Source organism: Notolepis coatsorum (assembly GCF_963971535.1).
Source record: "Notolepis coatsorum genome assembly, chromosome: 1".
Classification (NCBI taxonomy): Eukaryota; Metazoa; Chordata; class Actinopteri; order Aulopiformes; family Paralepididae; genus Notolepis; species Notolepis coatsorum.
The window spans coordinates 5006390-5026925 of NC_140165.1; the positions used below are offsets into that span (position 1 = coordinate 5006390).

At 40.9% G+C, this 20536-nt stretch overlaps 1 protein-coding gene across 4 annotated transcripts in view; it reads right to left on the bottom strand.

The window, feature by feature from the left end:
* Positions 1–20536, bottom strand: part of LOC311234362 (serine/threonine-protein kinase 36-like) — a 58760-nt gene that overhangs the window by 23994 nt on the left and 14230 nt on the right. For 2 of the 4 annotated variants that reach the window (XM_084321517.1, XM_084321516.1), the window contains 2 exons: positions 13305–13444; positions 1109–1253 (listed from right to left, as the gene is read on the bottom strand). The exons of 1 other annotated variant lie outside the window; for it this stretch is intronic. In XM_084321517.1, coding sequence (XP_084177643.1) covers positions 1109–1253; positions 13305–13427 — 268 coding nt within the window. In that variant the 5' untranslated portion in view covers positions 13428–13444. The remainder of the gene's footprint in view (positions 1–1108; positions 1254–13304; positions 13445–20536) is intronic. One more of the 4 variants, XM_084321518.1, reaches the window with a different exon arrangement.

Below are 20536 nucleotides of genomic sequence, written 5' to 3' on the forward strand. Positions count from 1 at the left end.
TCCCCTTTAACATTTTTTAAATAAACATTATTTTTTTAAATGGCTAAAAGTGATTTTGTAATTTTGCAACCGTGGGTCTCACAGGGTACTTTTAACCCTGTGAGGCCAAAAATAAAAAAGACATTAGCAACTTCAGAGGCCAGAGGGTGAGACCTATAAACACATGAAGGGTGCCGTGACTGAAAAAAAAGGTTGAGAAACGCTGGTATATGGTGTGGCTCTTTGTGGTACCACAGTCATTTTTTTGTGGCTCTTAGTCTCTGACTGGTTGGCCACCCCTGGGCTAGAGGATGAACAAAAATATTGTGAAAACATAAATCAATTCAAATCTAGACTAAAAAAATCTATTTCCGTACAGAAGGGAAGAAGAGCTTTAATTGAATTTAATTAATAAAAAAAATACATGTATGACAATACAATGTATTTTGTATGTAATGTACATGTAATGTGTACTGTAATGTGTACTATATGTAAGTACTATGTATGTACTATGTATGTAAATGTTTAAAAAATAAAATAAACGCAAGTCTTCAGGGGTAGGGCCTGACAAGCCTAGTGCTTCTCCCCATCCCTTTTCGGACAATGCTGCAATAGCAGCTGGTAAAACTTTGGCGATTTATAGAATGACCATTGTTGTGTCCAAAACCCAAAACAAAAAATAACAGAACTGAATATGGTGATGTAATTTATAGGCATGCTGCGGCATCAGCTCTTAAACCTCTGGATTCTGCATATCACTCAGCTTAGGTTTATTAATGGTGACAGATATGATACTCACCATTGTGTCCTGTATGATAGGGTGGGTTGGCCTTCTCTTGCAGAAAGGCGCAAAAAACACTGGTATTTATTTATTTAGATTTTTGTATTATTTTAGATTTTTTTTTTTATATTATTATTACTCTTTTGGGTTTCATTTTCTGTGAATATTGCTTTTATTATGTACCGTTTACATTTGTACAATCGTCGTTTCTGTAAATGAGGGAAACTTCAGAAGCTTAAGATTTTTAAATAAAGGTTGAAATGAAATATCTGCAACCCTGTTAATTGTGCTGTTGCCTGTCTTGGCTAGGGCGCTCTTGTGATCTTGTGTTGAGAATTAGAGCCTTACCTCCTCCTTCATTCACAGTTCCTTTAAGTCCTGGTGTTTTAATGCAGTCCACCAAGTAGACAGATAGTTCCTTTAGTCCCAACAGAGAGAGGTGACTGCAAGACGTCATCTCCTCCACTGTACTGGATATCAGTGGGGCTGTGGCCTAAAAATACCAGATAAAAAACAGTAACAATAAGAGTCTTGCAAAGTACAACGTTCACTCTCCCCAGAGTAATTGTAGATTGACAGGTTTGGCTGAGTTTTTTTTTTTTATATGTTAGACATGTCTCGTCACTGGTACTTGATGATGAGAATGTCACCTTAACGGATAGTTCCGAGTTTTGGACATCAAGTGGTATGAAATACTATAGTAGTATAGTTGATGCAGTGCCCTCAGTTTACACACCGAGTCTCGTGGTCGGAGTTCTGACCTGGCAGAAGTTTTAATCACCCACAGCAGAAAACTGTGTGCCTCATTTTCTATGCTTCAAGACCCAGCATTTAGGGGCCTTTCTCACTCACTCATTCTGTCCGTTCCGGTCCGTACCGTCCTCATTCCGGGTCAGAGTGCGAACTCCCCCCCCCCTCTAGTTTGTGTACACACTGCAGTCTTGGTTCGCTCCGGGTTCTGTTTACGGTTTGCGTTTTGAGCGTGTAGCTTGCCGTAGGCGATGATGTCACGCTCGAAAATGTAAACAGGAAGAAGAGTATTAACATGGTGGTGGAAAGTTTAGTAGACAGCAATGGCTAACGCTAACGGCTAACGCTAGTTAGCTTAGCCTGTTCAGCAGCTAACATCCCATCACTCGTGACAATTATATTACATGTCATTGATCTACTGGTCGACCACGGCCGACTGGTTGGGCACCACTGGTCTAATAGAAATAAATGCATTGGAACAAGAAACCAATGTATAGACATAGCAATGGCAAACAAAATTGCCAGGCCTAATGCGAGCCAGGGAAGTGCTTTGTGTAACGTGGTTTCATGTTTTCATCCACTGAGCTGTGAGGCTCCACATGCTTGTTCTTGGTTGAGGTCTGAACTCGCAAATTTACCATAAATATCGTTTTTGTGGGTATTGTCCAGTTGTTGCTGTGTGGTTTTATCTGCCCAAAATTCAAGCAAGCATGAAAAGCATTACAGTAACGACGTTGTGTGCGTCACGCCGCCCGCACCCGAGACCACCTATTTCAAGCGTCCCAGGTTCAGCGGGGGGTAGTACGAATCAGCGCCGCTTCGATCCCAAAAGGCGTGTGTCCGTCTGAGTGAGAACACTCCCCCCCCCGTCTCCGGGAGCGCTGATTCGACCCCGATTGGTGAGTGAGAAAGGCCCCTTAGTGACTACGTCACACTGATACTAGTTCCAACACATCATGTCACTCTGAAGCATTTAGTGACTATCTCACACTGAGACTAGTTCCAACACATCATTTCACTCTGAAGCATAGGAAATGTTTTCTGCTGTGGATGATTACAACTTTTGCCTGCAGGTTATTGTGTGGTGGAATAACACTTTTTTGTCTCATGACCTCATTTGCTGCCTGTCTGAAGCTTCCCGGTTCACTCAGAACCAGGCCAGAACTCAGACCACGGTACTCTGCGAGTTAAGCTAATGGCATCGCATCAACTATACTACTAGCAAGTATTTCATACCACCTAAGAGTCCAAAAATCCAAACTATCCCTTTAACTCACAAGTCAGACAAGTGTTTGGCCATGCCAAGTTTCCCCACATGCTAGGGTACAAGATGGGCCAAACAGGGTATTATGCTGCTTGGAGTTTAATCAAATCACATGCTCTCTTGGTGTCAGATTTTAGCATTGGGAAATCCCCCCCAATCCCGATACCCGTATCAATTCATCCCTGGAAGACAATCGTTAACTAGTTCAAACTTTTAATTTGTTCATAACATATTCACTTATGCTCAACCAATGCTCAACCAATGTATTGAAAAGTATACTCTTTGTTTGGATTGTAATAAGGGGGGTGGGCGGTGTGTGTGGACAGATAACTGGTTTGCCAGCTAACCACTTATTTGAAATCAACCAGATATTCATAACGGTCGATATTGGGTCCCACTCTCTTCCTCCTATATATACTCCCCCTAGGCCAGATCTTGGCAAAACATAACATCTCATTCCATTCCATTGCTTCGCCGATGACGTGCAGGTCTACCTCCCCTTAAAACCCACCCAAGGGAAAACAATAAAACCACTACTTGACTGCCTGGCAGAAATCAAGTGCTGGATGTCTGAAAACTCCCTGACATTAAACGAAGGGAAAACTGAGGTCATTGTTTTTAATAGTGCCCCCCCGGCCCCCCTCATTGACGCACTTGGTCCCCAGGGTCCAAACCTCTCCACCTCTGTCAGGAACCTCAGGGTCATCTTCGACAGCAATTTTAAATTTGACAAACAGGTCAGCGCCGTAGTCAAACACTGTTTTTACCACCTTAGACTCCTGGCGAAGACAAAGGCATACCTCTCCCAAAGTAACCTAGAGACAGTGATACATGCCTTTGTCACCACTCGCCTCGACTACTGCAATGCCCTTTACACGGGCATCGACAAATCCCTGCTTCGCCGCCTACAACTGGTGCAGAACGCAGCCACGCGCCTCCTCACCAAAACAAAAAAACATGAACACATCAGCCCAGTTTTGGCCTCGCTCCACTGGCTGCCTGTTCGCTTTAGGATCAATTTTAAATTATCCCTAAATGTTTTTAAATCACTAAATGGCACGGCTCCTACCTATGTCTGAGCTCTTGCACCGCCACACCCCCCACCGATCCCTCAGATCAGCTGACCAGCTGCTATTGGTGGTGCCTAGAACTAGGCTCAAGACTAGGGGAGACAGAGCTTTCTCCACTGCAGCCCCTAGATTGTGGAACAGCCTCCCCCTCAGCGTACGGACCGCCCAGACCGTGCAGGCTTTTAAATCACTTTTAAAAACCTACCTGTTCTCCTTGGCCTTCCCCCCCACTTAATCACTACTAGACCCCTGGCCCTTCTATCCTCTTTGTTTTACTGTGCCCTACCTGTTTTTATTACTTTCATTGCTTTACTATGTTTTTAATCTTATATCTTGCATCACATTATTTTGTTTTTATCAACCTGCCTGTGAAGCACTTTGGTGCCAGCTTCCACTGCCTGGAAATGTGCTATATAAATAAAATGTACTTGACTTGACGGTTAATTTGGAAATTATTTTGATACTGATATCAAATAGATGCAGGTAGAGCTGCCGCGGTATTGATGTTTTCCTTACGCACAAATTTGCAAAATATTTCCTACCGCCGCGGTTATTACCGCACGCACACAAAAAATAAAAAATTAAAGTTTGAATGCATTTTTTTTTGTAGTAGTCTACTCTTTATAGCATATAACCTGCCTCTAGTCTAAATGTCTATCTTTAGAGGATGACTTTGCAGCATGAATATTGTTTGGGATTCGGCAAGCACGCATTAGTTATTGAAAGTGAAACACGGATTCGAAGTTTCCCCTCTGGTCGTGCGCCGTTCACTCGGTGTTGCGGGCAGGGGTGGTTACCCCCCCAACCCTTTCTTATTATTATTACTATAAAGTTACTACTTTATAATAAAGGCATTCGTTTTGTGGCATTAACATTATATAGTTATACGTTCAATAACATCAGCGTATTTACCGGACCATAGCAAGCAATACTCAATTCATATCTCAGTTCCTTTCTTTGCTCAGAGCGTGCCGAGTTGTCCCATTCTGCGGTCTGTTAATAAAGTTTTCAATCAGACAAGTGTATAGAACGAAGGGCTTTTATTATAACATTCGTTGCAGACAGTAAAATCATTATGTCTCGTTTAGTACTCCTGAGGAGCGATGGTAGTCCACTCCGGCGGGGAGCTAAAGCTAACGTTATTAGCCGTATTGTGATGAGCTCTGATCAATGGCTGACATTCAGGACGTAAAAAACTGCAGGCCGCTCCAACACACACGCGTCTCTCTTCTGACCAATCAGTGGTCTGCAATGTTTCACGTGACTTTTCTGGTACCCAATAGGGTCGCTTGGAACCTCGATAGAGGAGTAGGGTATATCTGCAGAGCCGCAAGCCCAACGAGAGGAGGGTACTTTATTATTCAGGGTTTGTACACCTTTTCCAAGGCAAAATGCAAGCACTTTTCAAGCATTTTCAAGGTGCATTTTCAAGATTTTCCAGCATCTTATGCGGCTGTGGTAAATTTATTATTTACTCAATGATTATTTCACTTCTTCCATCACATTAAATCAGATGTTATTGTGCTATAAAGTTATAAACAACCAAAATTATGTAGACTTGGCATCATATATAACCTGGCTGAGCCGATGTGTTATGCAGTAACGTACTGTATATCTGTATGTCGTGTATGTCATAAATGTCATGATGAATTGAAAATGGGGGACCCTGATGTAAACAAGACGAAAGTATTGCTCTGGTCTGCATCCCCTTAACATTTGTGTGTATTGAGCCGTACTGTATTGTACCCATTCTGCAATCTGTTAATAAAGTTTTCAATCAATCAATCAAACGTGACGAGCCAGGCCAATTTTAGCATGTTAATTTATGGAATATGCAATCTAACAGCTAACGTAAACTTTACAGTAAATTACATGGATAATAATGTTAAGGTAGTTAGTTCATTCCTATAGGTAAACAATCACTCAAATAATCACCAGATAAAACTTCAATTTCAATCAAATATTTAATGAACATTTGCTAAATAAGAGAACAGACTTTGAGGTAGGCAGTCAATCAGCTCCTTGAGCTGTATGTATGTAATGTACTATACAAAATGTATACAAAATCAAACACTTTTACTTTAAAAGCAAAACATATCTCCTTGAGAAAAAACTGCATCGAACAACACAAAATAGTGCAAACAGGCTGTGGTAAATTAAATATTTACTCAAAATGTGCAAAAGAAGAAGTCTTTGAGGTAGGCAGTCAATCAGCTCCTTGAGCCTTAAATGTATACAAAATCAAACACTTTGTATTGTGCAAAAGAAAAACATCTCCTTGAGAAAAACACTGCATCGAACACAAAATAGTGTAAAAAATATAATTGGCCTAGTTAGGCCAAATAGGGCAGGGCCTATTAGGGAGTGTCCTTCAGTTCCTTGAGTTTGTCGGTTAGCTGTTTCTCCACAGTCTCTAGACTTATTTCTTTTTCTTTTGCAGCTCTTCGAAGGCCATTGGACTTTGAGATGAAGCTCAATTTCCCTATAGACTCAGCTTTTTCTGCATTGGCATCAGCAGACTTCAGGAGGACCCTTATATCCTCCTCCATTCTCTTTTTTTTGGCCTTTATCTCGGTTATCTCCTCCATTAGTCCTTTCCTCTTCTGTGCCTTCTGCTTATCTTGCTTTAGACGTTTTTGGTCATCAAGATACATGTGATACTTCTGCCTGGCAGCAGCTGCAGAGAGGAGTAGCTCCTTTGTGTAGGCTATGTTGAGCAGCCCTCCAACACTCTGCACATGGTCATGAATAACCCGCTGGGCAATCAATGAATAGTCTTTGAGGTTCTCCACCATCACTTCTTTGTTGACCGAAAACCCTCTCTCGACAGTGGCTTGACCGTGTGAAAGGATCAGGAGGAGTTTTATTACTCCCCATAGATGGCACCACTCTGCTTTGTTGGATAAACATTCATGATAGAATTCATCCAACCTTCCACTTTCTGGGTTGAAGTTCCTAAAGGGATCGGACACTGACATCAAGCTGTAGTCATAGAAGTGACCAAACTCCCTCAGAATCTCATCACATGATTTCTCTTCAATGCGGCCAGTTTCAACAAGGAGCCGCAGACAAGTGGTGAGTTTCCGGGTGCTTCTCTCTTTGCTCTTGATGAGCTCCCTAGGATCCAGGACAGAGATGCTTCTAACAAGAGGATACTTGAGTGGAGCCTTTTCAAAAAGCTTGGAGACCATCTTCAGCAAAAACACCTTACAGTTCTGCCTGAACTCCAGCCTCAGCCTCTCAGCATTTGAGTTCTTCTTCATGTGCTCCTGCAGAGCTCGCTCTGTGACAAATCCCACACTCAGTTTGGTGACATCCATGTGGTTGACTGGGTCAGCATAGTCAACTTGGAGAAGCTTCACTGTGGTAGTTGCGTCCTTCATGACACTGGGCTTGATGAACTTCTCCATTAGACTCCTCAGCATATTGGTGAGATCCACACTCATAAACGGCAGCATGGGTTTGTCGGTCTGGTATAACTTCAAAAATGGTGTTATTTCCCTAGCCACCATTAGAAAGAAGTTGAGCTTTGCTGGGAAGAGGTCATCTTGAACAATCATCTGAGCAGTCTTGAAAGACTTAGTAGATGGTTCTGTTACCATTTTAGTTTTGGCTGCATTAATGTACATTTTCAGAGAAGGCAAAATCTCTAGTGCACGCTCAGCCACCTCCACATTTTCCAGCCATCGATGACTACAGAAGTCAAGAGGGAAGGACGAGGAACCAGTGACTGCTGTATAGTCCTCCCTACGAGCTGGAACATCTTTGAATAGCCATTTAAGGCTTGACAGAGCATTTCCTAGCTCCCAGTCTGTGGATGCACACCCTCCTCTGAAGGAATTGTGTAGTATATGCAAACCACAGCTTCCTACATTTAGCATCGTCTTGCCTGTTTGTTCTTCTATGTTTTGCTGGGCCAGGGAGAATAGCTTCCAGTTAACATTTGGGCCATCCATAGACAGCTGAATCAGGTTTTGGAAGCCGATATCCGAACACACTGCCTCAACCTTCTCATGTATTTGTTTTGGGGTGTGATGGCCCATGAAAAAAGATGTCAGATACCTTGAGTTTACTTGATTATCATCCCAGAATCTCATGTGCATGTCAAGCTGGCATTTCCCGATTTAGACTTTCATCAAACAGAAGTACATATCCAGATTCTTTCTTGGCTTTGGCCTTCATCAGGGAAGAGAAATGAGGAGCTATCCCAAATGTGGTGAGGTATGCCACTTTATTCTCCCCACAAGTAAATTGTTTTGCTATCTCACTGTCAGGATTTTTTTTTTGAAACATGGCCCCCATGTCATTACATGAATGGTAGGAATAGTGGCTGGTTACAGCTTTTGTTGCCCAGCATATTTCAGCTTGAAGTGTTGGATTAGGGGTAACAAATGATTTAATGGTGCCTGTGGTGTGGCTGGTTGACTGGTTCTTGGATGAGCCTGTGGATGGTAGAGGGGCAACTCCACTGCAAGCTACTCCACTGGCTGCTTCCACTGTACTGGCTCTCACTACACTGCTGCTTGTTGATGTGGATGTAGCTGTGCTGCTTGATGCATTGCTCGTCTGCTGGAAATAATCCACTAATGCAGGACCTGGATTTAGCCGTGCTTTCATCAGAATTTGATGCTTCTTCCCTAAATAAAAAGGAGCAACATCATGTTATAAATAAAACAAAGTGTTTTAATTTAATCTAACTGGTTGCACTTAATTTTAAGAGTGTTTATTGTTTAATGTTGACATCTAATCTAAATGGATCATTATGATATTATACATTTATATTTCATTTTCATTTATAGGCTACTGCCTATGAATTTTAGAGCCTAATGATGGCCTGGAATGAACTAACTACATTAACATTATTATCCATGTAATTAACTGTAAAGTTCACGTTAGCTGTTAGATTGCATATTCCATAAATTAACATGCTAAAATTGACCTGGCTCGTCACGTTTGATTGAAAACGTTATTAACAGATTGCAGAATGGGTACAATACAGTACAGCTCAATACACACAATTGTTAAGGGGATGCAGACCAGAGCAATACTTTCGTCTTGTTTACATCAGGGTCCCCCATTTTCAATTCATCATAACATTTATGACATACACATATACAGTACGTTACTGCGTTCCAATAAAATGTTCAATCAATCAATATTTAACAGATTGCAGAATGGGTACAATACAGTATGGCTCAATACACACAATTGTTAAGGGGATGCAGACCAGAGAAAGACGTTTGTCTTGTTTACATCATCAGGGTCCCCCATTTTCAATTCATAGTGACATTTATGACATACATGACATTGACATCATGACATTTATGGCATAGGGACATACATGACATACAGGAATATAGTAATGTTACATTTGTGACATATACCGTATATAGCCTAGTACTATTCTTACTATATTAAACTTTGGATTCATCTTTTGTGGTGGCTCAACATTATTCACACACGGAACTATATGTTGGGGATAATGGTTCCGCACGGACCATATTGTTTGTTACATTGCTGTCTGCAAACTCGCTCAGAGTGTCGACATAGTGTTGACATTGAGTTGATGTTAGCTGGCTACCCGAATCCACAACAGCCAGGCAGCCAACCGTACAAAATACAGTCTCAGCCAATCACATCGATTTGTACAGTTAGTTAGCTCCACTCCATTGCGAATTAAAAGTTAGCCAGCCAGGACAGCCCGTATTAGCAAGCTACAGTTGCTAGGTAGCTAACGTTAGCCACCCGAAGAGCGGTAGCTAGCTAACGTTAGCCACAGCTTCAAAAACGAATTTCAACTATGTTATGAGCAATCAGCTAGCCAGCTAGATAATGTTAGACAACGCCTCGTGTAGTAAACTAAAGTGAATAGTTTACTGGGCCATTGTTTAATGCTTCAGTGGTGTTTAAAAGAGGACCTGCACGCTTGCTATCTTCGGTGCAAATGAGACATGTCTGTGAGGGGGAGGGCACTGCGAGCAGCGTGCGTGTGCGTCAAGCTCACGTTTGATTGGTTAGAATGGTCAAAACGCCCCTTTTCATGATATTTGACGGCTCTGATTGGCTAAATGTTGTTTCAATCTGTATGCATCTACAAATCATATTATACCAGGTAGCCAAAGACTCCAAATCAAATTGACAAAAAAAAATACTGAAATCCGTCTGGAGACGGAACGCTTTAATGCATGTAGATGTCATATGACATTGTAACTGGTATTGGAAAAATCAATACCATAATAATGTCAAAACTAGCAAAGAGTCTACTAGAGCCATATGAAATCCGTTTTATTATTTTCCAAATTCCATTTTAATTTTTCCCCAAATTCCATTTTTTCCGTTTTAATATTTCAGAATTCTGTATTTTGCTTTTTATGCTCATTTTACCATCAGAAATAGTGTCTAATAAGTGGGAATGAATAAATGTCCACAATTGAATAAGATATAACAGTCCATTTAATGTTTTAAGTGCTGCAACTCAGAAATACAGTTCAATTTTACACAATATTTTTCAATTAATATTGTGACAAAATAAAAATACATATTTCAAGTGTAAACAATAGATACAGCTAGCTACTACTGACATTATCACAATGACAATGTCAGTAACCTAGCTATATCTATTATATTGTGATGAAATATAGTAATGCATAATTTAGGCACCTTTAGTTTAGTTTATTTCGTTTATAAAGGACAGTGTATAATGACAATCGTTTGCATTAAACAAATGGATGGGTGCACTAGATTTAGCAAGAAGCTATCATTTCCATCTATAGTCCTATGTACTGTAACGTTTCATAGCTATTTAAGTTTATTTAGATTATAAAGGGCAGTGTATAATGACAATCGTTTGCATTAAACAAATGGATGAGTGCACTAGATTTAGCAAGAAGCCATCATTTCCATCTATAGTCCTATGTACTGTAACGTTTCATAGCTATTTAAGTTTATTTAGATTATAAAGGGCAGTGTATAATGACAATCGTTTGCATTAAACAAATGGATGGGTGCACCAGATTTAGCTAGAACTTCTAGAAGCTATCATTTCCATCTATAGTCCTATAACGTTACATAGCTATTTAAGTGTATTTAGTTTATAAAGGGCAGTGTATAATGACAATCGTTTGCATTAAACAAATGGATGGGTGCACTAGATTTAGCTAGACGCTATCAATGTCATGTCCTAACGTTATAGCTATTTAATCACAATAGTGTCGCAAGTGTTTTTGCGGGTCCAGTCCACGGAACGTTGACAGAATTAGCAAAACACCTCATCACCGGAGGCATAAAAGTCATTAGGATACTGTTCTGCTCTGAATTGAGGGCTTATTGTGGAATTGTTTAGCTTCTTGACGATGTTAACACTGAAGCAGCCAGACGCTTGAGCACCGCGGCTGTGTTGTGTGTAACGCCCCGAGCACACTGCTCACGAATGAATTTCACAATTGTGTCTGGTCAGGCACACTGGACCAACGACTTGAGCGTGCGGAAGCGAACCGAGGAAGGCACATTTACATTGGGACAGCTGTAAATGCCTAGTCTATATGCAAAGTCAGTCATTTTAGAATGATGATCAGTGTGACTGTACTCCTGAAAGAGCAGCGTGGAGCCCCAGCAGCAAGAGCTCTCTCTATCTCTCCCTCTCGCTCTCTCCCCCCCCTCTTCCCCCCCCCCCTCTCTATCTGTCTCTGTCGCGACAGACAGGCAACCAGATATAGACAGATAGACAAACAGACAGACAGGGCAGGGTACTAACTATAGTAATATTGTTTATTTGCATTGGGAAAGATAGACACATTAGCTGGCTGAACAACATCTATTGAAAGATAGAGAGAAAACGAGAGAGAAAGAGAGAAAGAAAGCTGTACTGTAGTGTATACCCATTCTGCAATCTGTTAATAAAATATACACTGATATAAGCCTACTGGTTGCTGTTCAATCATAATTAGCTGTCAGGAAACAAATAAAACGTTTGTCATTATAGGTGACAAGGTGGATTGACTTAATGACTGCTATATCCTGCTGTTATTATTATTATTATTATTATTATTATGCAACATTGTAATAGTTATAGGTATAAACAAACATACAGACAGGGGGGGTTGGGCGTTTATTTGCAGATAGACACAGCTGGTTGAACAACATCTATATCTGTGGTAATAATGCAGATATTCAATTGTATTTCTGTGACAATGCGTGTGGCGTGCCGCCTCAAATAGGATCGAGGCGAAAAAATAGCTTGCCGCTCGCGAGGCGCGCTCCCGCTCGCGGCCAGTGTGCCTACTATCGTCCGTTAACATGGGAGCGGAAGTGAAGAGGCAGCCGCCCGTCCGTCTGTTCGTGAGCAGTGTGCTCGGGCCTCGGGGCAAACACGCTGTAGCGTCCCCGCCTCCCCGGTCGCACCAAACGTTCCACCCAAAAACGAAATTTCAGTCCAGATTAGGCCAAATTCTGCAATATTCCACGTTTTGCAGTTGATTCCATTTTTATTGGTTAATTCCGCGATTCCGTCCGCGATTCCGTGAACGCGGATTTCATATGGCTCTAGAGTCTACCCAAAAAGAGTAGATTCCTGAACTCCTACAGTCTAAGGTCGCTTTCACACCTGAGCTCTTTGGTCCGCCTTAATCAAACCCTGGTTTGTTTCCTCGGATAGTCCGGTTGGTTTTGGGTGGTGTGAAAGCTCTTTTGAAACGCTGGCGTGGACCAAACAAGTGAACTCCGATGTAGCTCTGTAGCCAAAATGGCCAATATGTGCCCACTTCTATCATTGGAGTGGATGCGTCAACCTAAAAAATATGTGCTGTATTTTGTTCATCCACTAGTCAAACCTAGGAAATATATGTGCTGTATTTTGTTCATCCACTAGTCAAACCTAAGTAATATATGTGATGTATTTTGTTCATCCACTAGTCAAACCTAAGAAATATATGTGCTGTATTTTGTTCATCCACTAGTCAAACCTAAGACATATATGTGATGTATTTTGTTCATCCACTAGTCAAACCTAACACAGATATGGTGATATATTGTGTTCATCCACTGGTCAAACCTAAGTCAAATATGGTGATATATTTAGTTCATCCACTTGACTAGTCAAACCTAAGGAAGATCTGGTGATATGATATTTTGTTCATCCACTAGTCAAACCTAAATAATCTGGTGATATATTTTGTTCATCCACTAGTAAAACCCAAGTAAGATCTGGTGATATATTTTGTTCATCCACTAGTCAAACCTAAGGAAGATCTGGTGATATGATATTTTGTTCATCCACTAGTCAAACCGAAGAAAGATCTGGTGACATATTTAGTATTTTTGTTCATCCACTAGTCAAACCTAAGTAAGATCTGGTGATATGAGATTTTGTTCATCCACTAGTCAAACCTAAGTAAGATCTGGTGATATGAGATTTTGTTCATATAGCCCAACCCTAAGCATAACAACTGAAGCATAATACCACCTCGGAGAGCATATGGTGTTGGCTAGGACCGGCTATGTGGTCATCTTTCTTGTCTGCAGCCGGTGAAACAGCTCTGACACGTTTGTTAGGGCCGTCACTGAGGTCATTCTTTCCCTGGGACATCTTCACTGGACACGGCTCTGTAAAGTCCATACAGACAAAATCATAATTTAAAGCAGATGAAACATTTCAGTTAGGCTGTATGGTTATAGCAATTGTACACTAGAAATGTAGTAATGTCATATTACCAATGCGATGGCATCACTGCAGTGTTTTGAGTAAGCACAATCTTTTCACGTTTGACAATTTTGTAATTTTCTGTAATATTAGACTCGTTTTTAAATGTTTGTACAATCATGTATCATCATTATTTTCTGGACTGGTGGTTAGATGTTGGAGCTCTAGCAGAGCAAACACACAAGCTTCCAATAATGGTGACTGTACTGTTCCCATGTGCAAGAGTTCGTTTGGACAGTCTGCATTCTCTGTTAACCGGGCAAACTTATGGAACTATCTGCCTACTGGCTTAAAACGGGAGTCCAATGTCAATGTCTTCAGCAGAGCACTCAAGGTATGGCTGAAATCAAAGCAGCAGTGCCCACATATGTAGACACAGACTGGTTTTGTTATTTTGATCATGGACTCTTTGTTTTGGTAACCATTTGTTCTGATTTGTGATTTTAATTCTCTATTATACTGTTAATTTGATTATATCTTATAGAAAAGCCCCAATGGACTAGTGTTGAAAACTAGCACTTGTGCTATAAACACACAAAACAACACATCTGGTCTGTCCACTGTGACTGGTCCAATGTAGCTGTGGTATCCATTTAAAATAAAAGTTCTCATTCATTCATTACTTTTGCAAAAATATGTAATTTCATAAAATCTGTAAACAAAGTTTAAGGTTTCTCTGCTCCCAATTAGTCTCTTGTTCGTATTTTCTACATGCTTGTTTTGATTCTGTAGGTGTGGGGGGTAGGGGTGGGAATCACCAGTTTCATCACGATATGATACGATAGATTATTTGGACAACGATACGATATTTGCCGATATCACAAAGTATGCCACAATACGATACAATTCAGGTGCCTGCGATCGATATGAGACGATATCATATGTCCATTTAACACAATCAGTAACATTTAGATAAACTCAAAAAAGTCAACGAAAATATCATTTGACATTTTTCTTTTTGAGCTCTTCCAGACATTTAAATGAAAAACAATTAGGGATGCCCCGATCACGTTTTTTGCCACCGATAGCGATCACCGATCGTCTTGAGCCATATCGGTCGATACCGATCCGATATCGATCGTTTTTGATTTAAAAAAATATATATTTTATATAAAATTATTAAAAAAAAATTGTAAAATATATATAATGTGCCGTAAAGTTTGGTTTCTTACATATCTCGATGTAATTTACCATGAAATATCTACAGCAAGAATTCTGGGTCTCAATGAATCCAAAATGTCAATGTGGTTAGAAGTGGTGGAGAGAATAAAAGCTAGCTTATAATGGTAGTGTCTGGTTAGGTGCGAGGGATAGTGGAGGTACTTCTCAAGGTGGGGTCCGGGAGGGGGGGGTTCGAGCTGAGCATATGTGTGTAGGTTTTTTTTTTTAGATAACAGGTATTATGGGTATATCTTATATAAAACAACTAACCAAAAGGTGATCTCATTGGATGTGCCCTGACAATTAATGCTTGTATATCTTATCGTGTGTTGTCATGTTTGTTTATATGTTTGTTTAAAAAATAATAAAAAAATAAAATACAAAAAAATATATATATATTATATAATTATACTTGTAGTTAGGGCTGGGCGATAAAACGATAACGATAAATATCGCGATAAATTATTTCCTCGAAATAAACATGAAACGTGGTCGCAAAGTTTCGATATATCGAGTTTCCAAGTTTGACTCCGCTCACTGCGCTGAGCCTCGGCTCAGCACAATCACTACCAACAACCAACGTTACGTGATGACGTGTTTACGCACCACAGATCCAGATGTGCTCCTCCTGTTTTGGTTTCGATTTCAGAGCGAGGAGATTAGTTGAAGAGATTAGTTTAGCAACAACTTTAGGAGAAAATCAAAATGCATGAAAATTCCAGCGACAGCGAAGGAGATGACAACCCACCGCCTACGGCCACCGCAGACCTTAGCGCCTCAAATGCAGAGGAAATTATTAATAAGAAAGGTGTTACTACGTCGGCAGTATGGACACATTTTGTTTTTTTAAACACGGGGAACACAACAAACATGTTCTATCACCTAAAAGTGTATCAAGCATTAGAGTACACTGAATGCAAACGCATTCAGTCGGAAAAGAGTGGTGGCGTCAGCCGACAGCCACGAAGAACTGAAATTCGTGCTGCGCCTGCAACTGATGCGTCTGCAAGTACCTCGTCGACCTCGCAGCAACAAACACTCGTGTCTGCTTTTACACAATTCTACGACAAAACATCAAAAAGGCACAAAGACATTACTAGTGCAATCGGTTATTTTATCGCAAAAGATATGATGCCAATTAGCACAGTAGAAAATGTGGGATTCAAGAAGCTGATAAAAGCCATTGACCACAGGTACAATCTCCCTGGCCGAAAACATTTTTCGCAGACTGTTATCCCACGGCTGTATGCAGACTGTAGAGACATGGTCGAGAAGGAGCTGCAAACGGTGTCATATTTTGCTACAACATCGGACATGTGGTCAAGTCGGACGTCTGAGCCGTATATGAGCCTGACCATCCACTTCATCGACAACGAGTGGAATCTGATAAGTAAATGCCTGCAAACGGCTTACTTCCCCGAAGACCATACTGGCGAGATGATCGCCATAGGACTTGTCGAAGCGCTCGACTCATGGGGACTGAGCGAAGATCGACAAGTCTGCATAACGACAGACAGTGGGGCGAATATCCTCAAGGCATGTGGAATCAACAAATGGACACGCCTCCAGTGCTTTGGACACCGACTACATTCAGCCATTTGTAATTTTTTTTTTATTATTATTAAGATCTGTCTGTCTGATATTGTGGTCACTCACTGGTCACATATTTTGTTCCATTTCTAATTTAGTTGAATAATTCTGTATTAGCGTGATTAATGAAGTCCCCCACCCGTGTATTTTCAAATCTGTATTACTGTGTAGTAGCAATAATGATAATATAAAATGTTTAAAAAGGATTAGGCTAATAAAATAATTACAACATGTAATATTCAATATTGTAGAGGGAGAGACATGCTGTTATAATAGTACTTATGCAGCTAAGTTAAATAAAGTGATTACAAGAATAAAGCATTTTTTTATTACAATATTCAGTTGCAGGCAGCACTGCAGTATTGATTTGACTGTGACTTGTGATGACGACGGACTGTATATTTTCTGTTTATTCAGACTTTTGTTTAACATTTTGTCAGTTACTTTAAGTTTAGTATAGACTGTCAAGTGTCACAGTCAAAGAGTCAATGGATGGTATTTTATATCTGCTAGATTCTGCTCAGAAATTATCTGAAATTAAATAAAAATGTAACAACAACTGTCAACACCTATTTCCTTCTTCCCTTTTCCTCCTCAGAGACAGCAGCGAAAGACAAGAGGATGGAACGAGCCGTCGGTGTGTGCAAAAAAATTGTTGCTGCATTTTCCTACTCCTGGAAAAAGAAGCGGGACATGGCAGTTGCTCAGGAAGAGCATAACTTGCCGAAGCACAAGCTGGTGTCAGAGTCACCGACCAGGTGGGGCTCACGTCAAAAGATGGTGCAAAGGGTGTTGGAGCAGCAGAAGGCCATCGCTCAGGTACTCACTGCTGACAAGAAGACCAGGCACTTGGTGCCCACCTGGCAAGATGTTGATGTCCTGGAAGCCATGAATGAGGCCTTGAGTCCACTCCTGGAGTTCACCGATTCACTCTCTGGTGAATCATATGTCAGTGTATCTTACCTCAAGCCTGTGCTGCATCTATTCAGAACACAGATTCTGAAACGCACGGAAGATGAAGCGCAGCTCACAACAGATCTGAAGACCAAGATCATGGCATATCTTGATGAGAAGTATGATGATGACCATTTAGATGAGCTGCTTGATGTTGCAACGTTGGTCGATCCACGTTTCAAACTTCAATATATAAAGCCAGAGAAGGTTGAGGCCATCAAAAAGAGAGTGGTGTCGGAGATGCTGCTCGGGGAAGACCAAGGCCCATCCACTTCACAGGCTTCAGGAGCAGGAGCAGAGGGAGGAGGAGCAGAGGGAGGAGGAGCAGAGGGAGGAGGAGCTGAAGCTGCAGGAGGAGCTGCTGCTCCACCTCAAAAGAAGCAGAAAAAGAAGTCACTGGGAAGCTTCTTCAAAAAGCCATGCCCTGTGCTCCCACTCCCCACACAACTCACCGGTATCCAGGCAATGGAGAAGGAACTGGACAATTACCTGCTGGCTCCAGATGCAGACTTCATAACCGAACCCTTGGAGTGGTGGAAAATGCATCAAAACAACTTTCCAAAAGTGAGCCTACTGGCAAAGCGCTACTTGTGCATCCCTGCCACCAGCTCCCCCTCTGAGAGGGTTTTTAGTACAGGAGGGAACATTGTGACCTGCACCAGGGCAGCTTTAAAACCAGAGACAGTGGACAGACTTGTCTTTCTTGCCCGCAACCTGTAATGACTTTGCTTGTCCAAATGACAATACTGTATCACTTTATTAGTTTATTTTGTTTTTGTTTCTAATTTAAATTTAAAATACAGTTTGAAACCGTCTGCTAGCTAGGCTATGTGACGTGTGCTAAAATCAGACTTGAGATTCAATTTATTTTTCATTATATTAATACCAGAATTTAGATTTAATTTATTTTCATTGTTAATGCCAGGCACTGCACTGACTGCAGGCAGTTCCATATTGTGACCTGCACCAGGGCAGCTTTAAAACCAGAGACAGTGGACACTGGAGTGGACACTGACTGGACAGACTTGTCTTTCTTGCCCGCAACCTAAAGTAATGACTTTGCTTGTCCAAATGACAATCACAATACTATTATTACTACTTTAGTACTTTATTTTGTTTGCTTGTTTCTAATTTAAATTTAAAATACAGTTTGAAACCGTCTGCTAGCTAGGCTATGTGACGTGTGCTATCAGACTTATTTATTTTTCATTAATAATGCCAGAATTTAGATTTTATTTATTTATTTTCATTGTTAATGCCAGGCACTGCAGTTGTATTGTTTGTTATACAGTTTGTGTTGTTCTAACAACTTCTACCTCAGATTTGTGGTTTGGCAAGTAGGCCTAGCTTACTTTGTCATGTTCTTTGACAATAAAAAATAATTCTGAACCACAATTAACCTTCTGGTTTCTTCAGCTTTCATTCAGCGGCAAAAATGCCTTTAACCTGTAAACCCGACCTACAAATCTAGGGACATCTATGGATCTCAATCTCATGGAATGTATTCCCATTTCCCAGTGTCAGAAATATTGTGTATGTTATTATGCTTGGCTTGAGTAAATTGTGATGAAACAAAGGAGAATATAAATTATAATTTTTCATTGCATCTTTGACAGTGAATATGAATAACACCATGCTAAAAATGATCTGAGATGAAAATCTAAGCAAATTAATAAAGGGAAGAAGAAGAACGAAGATGATTAAATTAATTAAACAATGTTTAGATAGTACTGAATTCTGCCATCTGGACACATGCTATTTGAAATATTATTATAGAATATAGATAGAATACCATAGGCCTATAAATGGCCTTATAGCCAACTAAATTTGGATGCAGCAATAACCGTGAATGAAACGACACAATTCCATTAATGCATAATTATGATCCAGTTGCGGTCGGTATGCTGCCCCCTGGTGGAATATAATAATCTATGCATCTGGGGTCTTTAGAAAAAGGTGCGCCGTGCGCGGACTGATGACCGTGATGACGACATCAACTCGAGACAAGACATTCAGTTTTGGTGTTTTGAAATTACGCGCTATAATCACAAGAGAAAACATTCATTTCAGACTGTTGGAACAGTTGTATATAACAAAATGGATTTATATGGATTATGGACTTGGACACATTCATGGAGAATTCAAGCCGGGACCACGACGCTTCTCAAAGAGTTGGCGTTGGGACACGCTAGTCGCAACGGCTCTCTACAACTAGTCGTATTGACCGGCGCAGCAAACAAAGTGAGTCTATATTAATAGCCCGTCCGTCGGCGCCCGTCCGTCGGTGCCGGGCATAAGAAGTTAATTACTGACAGAAATGTATATATTATCGAGTTATATGAAAATAATTTTATAATTTTATCGCGATAATGTTTTTGGCTTTATCGCCCAGCCCTACTTGTAGTTGTATTATCTGCGAGACATCACCACGCAACAAGTCAAAATGCTCGCTATCTCTACTGTCTGTGTGTATACTCTGATCAAATCACATTCAGCATGCCCTCAGCAGGGTATATCTGCGGCTCTGCAGATATATCCTAGGCTCTGCAGATATACCCTACTCCCTCAGCTAGCCCCGTTTGTGACTGCGATGCAAGCCGGGGCTCGAATACGCATCGAATCACTGTTATAAGACATTGATATCAGGAGCTATCTGTAGCTACTGCTAGCCGGCTATATAACGTTAAAACAACGCCTCAGTGAACTATTTAGTTTAATGGGACGTTTCTTTTTGAACAGTGAGCTAACGGTAGCTAACGTGCGCTAACGTGAGATATCATGCAGGTCTACTAGACTATTGCTGGAGCATTTGTTGATATCAGGAGCTATCAGTAGCTAGCCGGCTAGATACCATTAAACAATGCCTCATGTATTAAACTAAAAGTGAATAGTTGACTGGGTCATTCTGTTTAAACAGTAACGGTAGCTAACGTTAGCTCATGGAGCTCTCATGCACTAGGTTAGAGCAGACTATTGCCCGAGCTTGTAATGTTTACACAGGGAAGGGAGGAGGAGGAGGAGACGGAGCGTCTCAGACAGAACTCAGCGAGTGAGATCTCGTTTTTCGATCGGTTTTGACGATCGGCGAAAATGAAGCATTATCACCGATCACCAATCGCATATTTATACTGATTATCGGCCGATAACGATCGGTGGCCGATCGATCGGGGCATCCCTAAAAACAATCTATTGTTTTTAATACAAATAGACCTCCTGTTCACTGTAAAGACAACAACCTAAAACCCCTCCCTACCTCCATCTCCCAAACCGTTCCTACAACAATTTCTTTT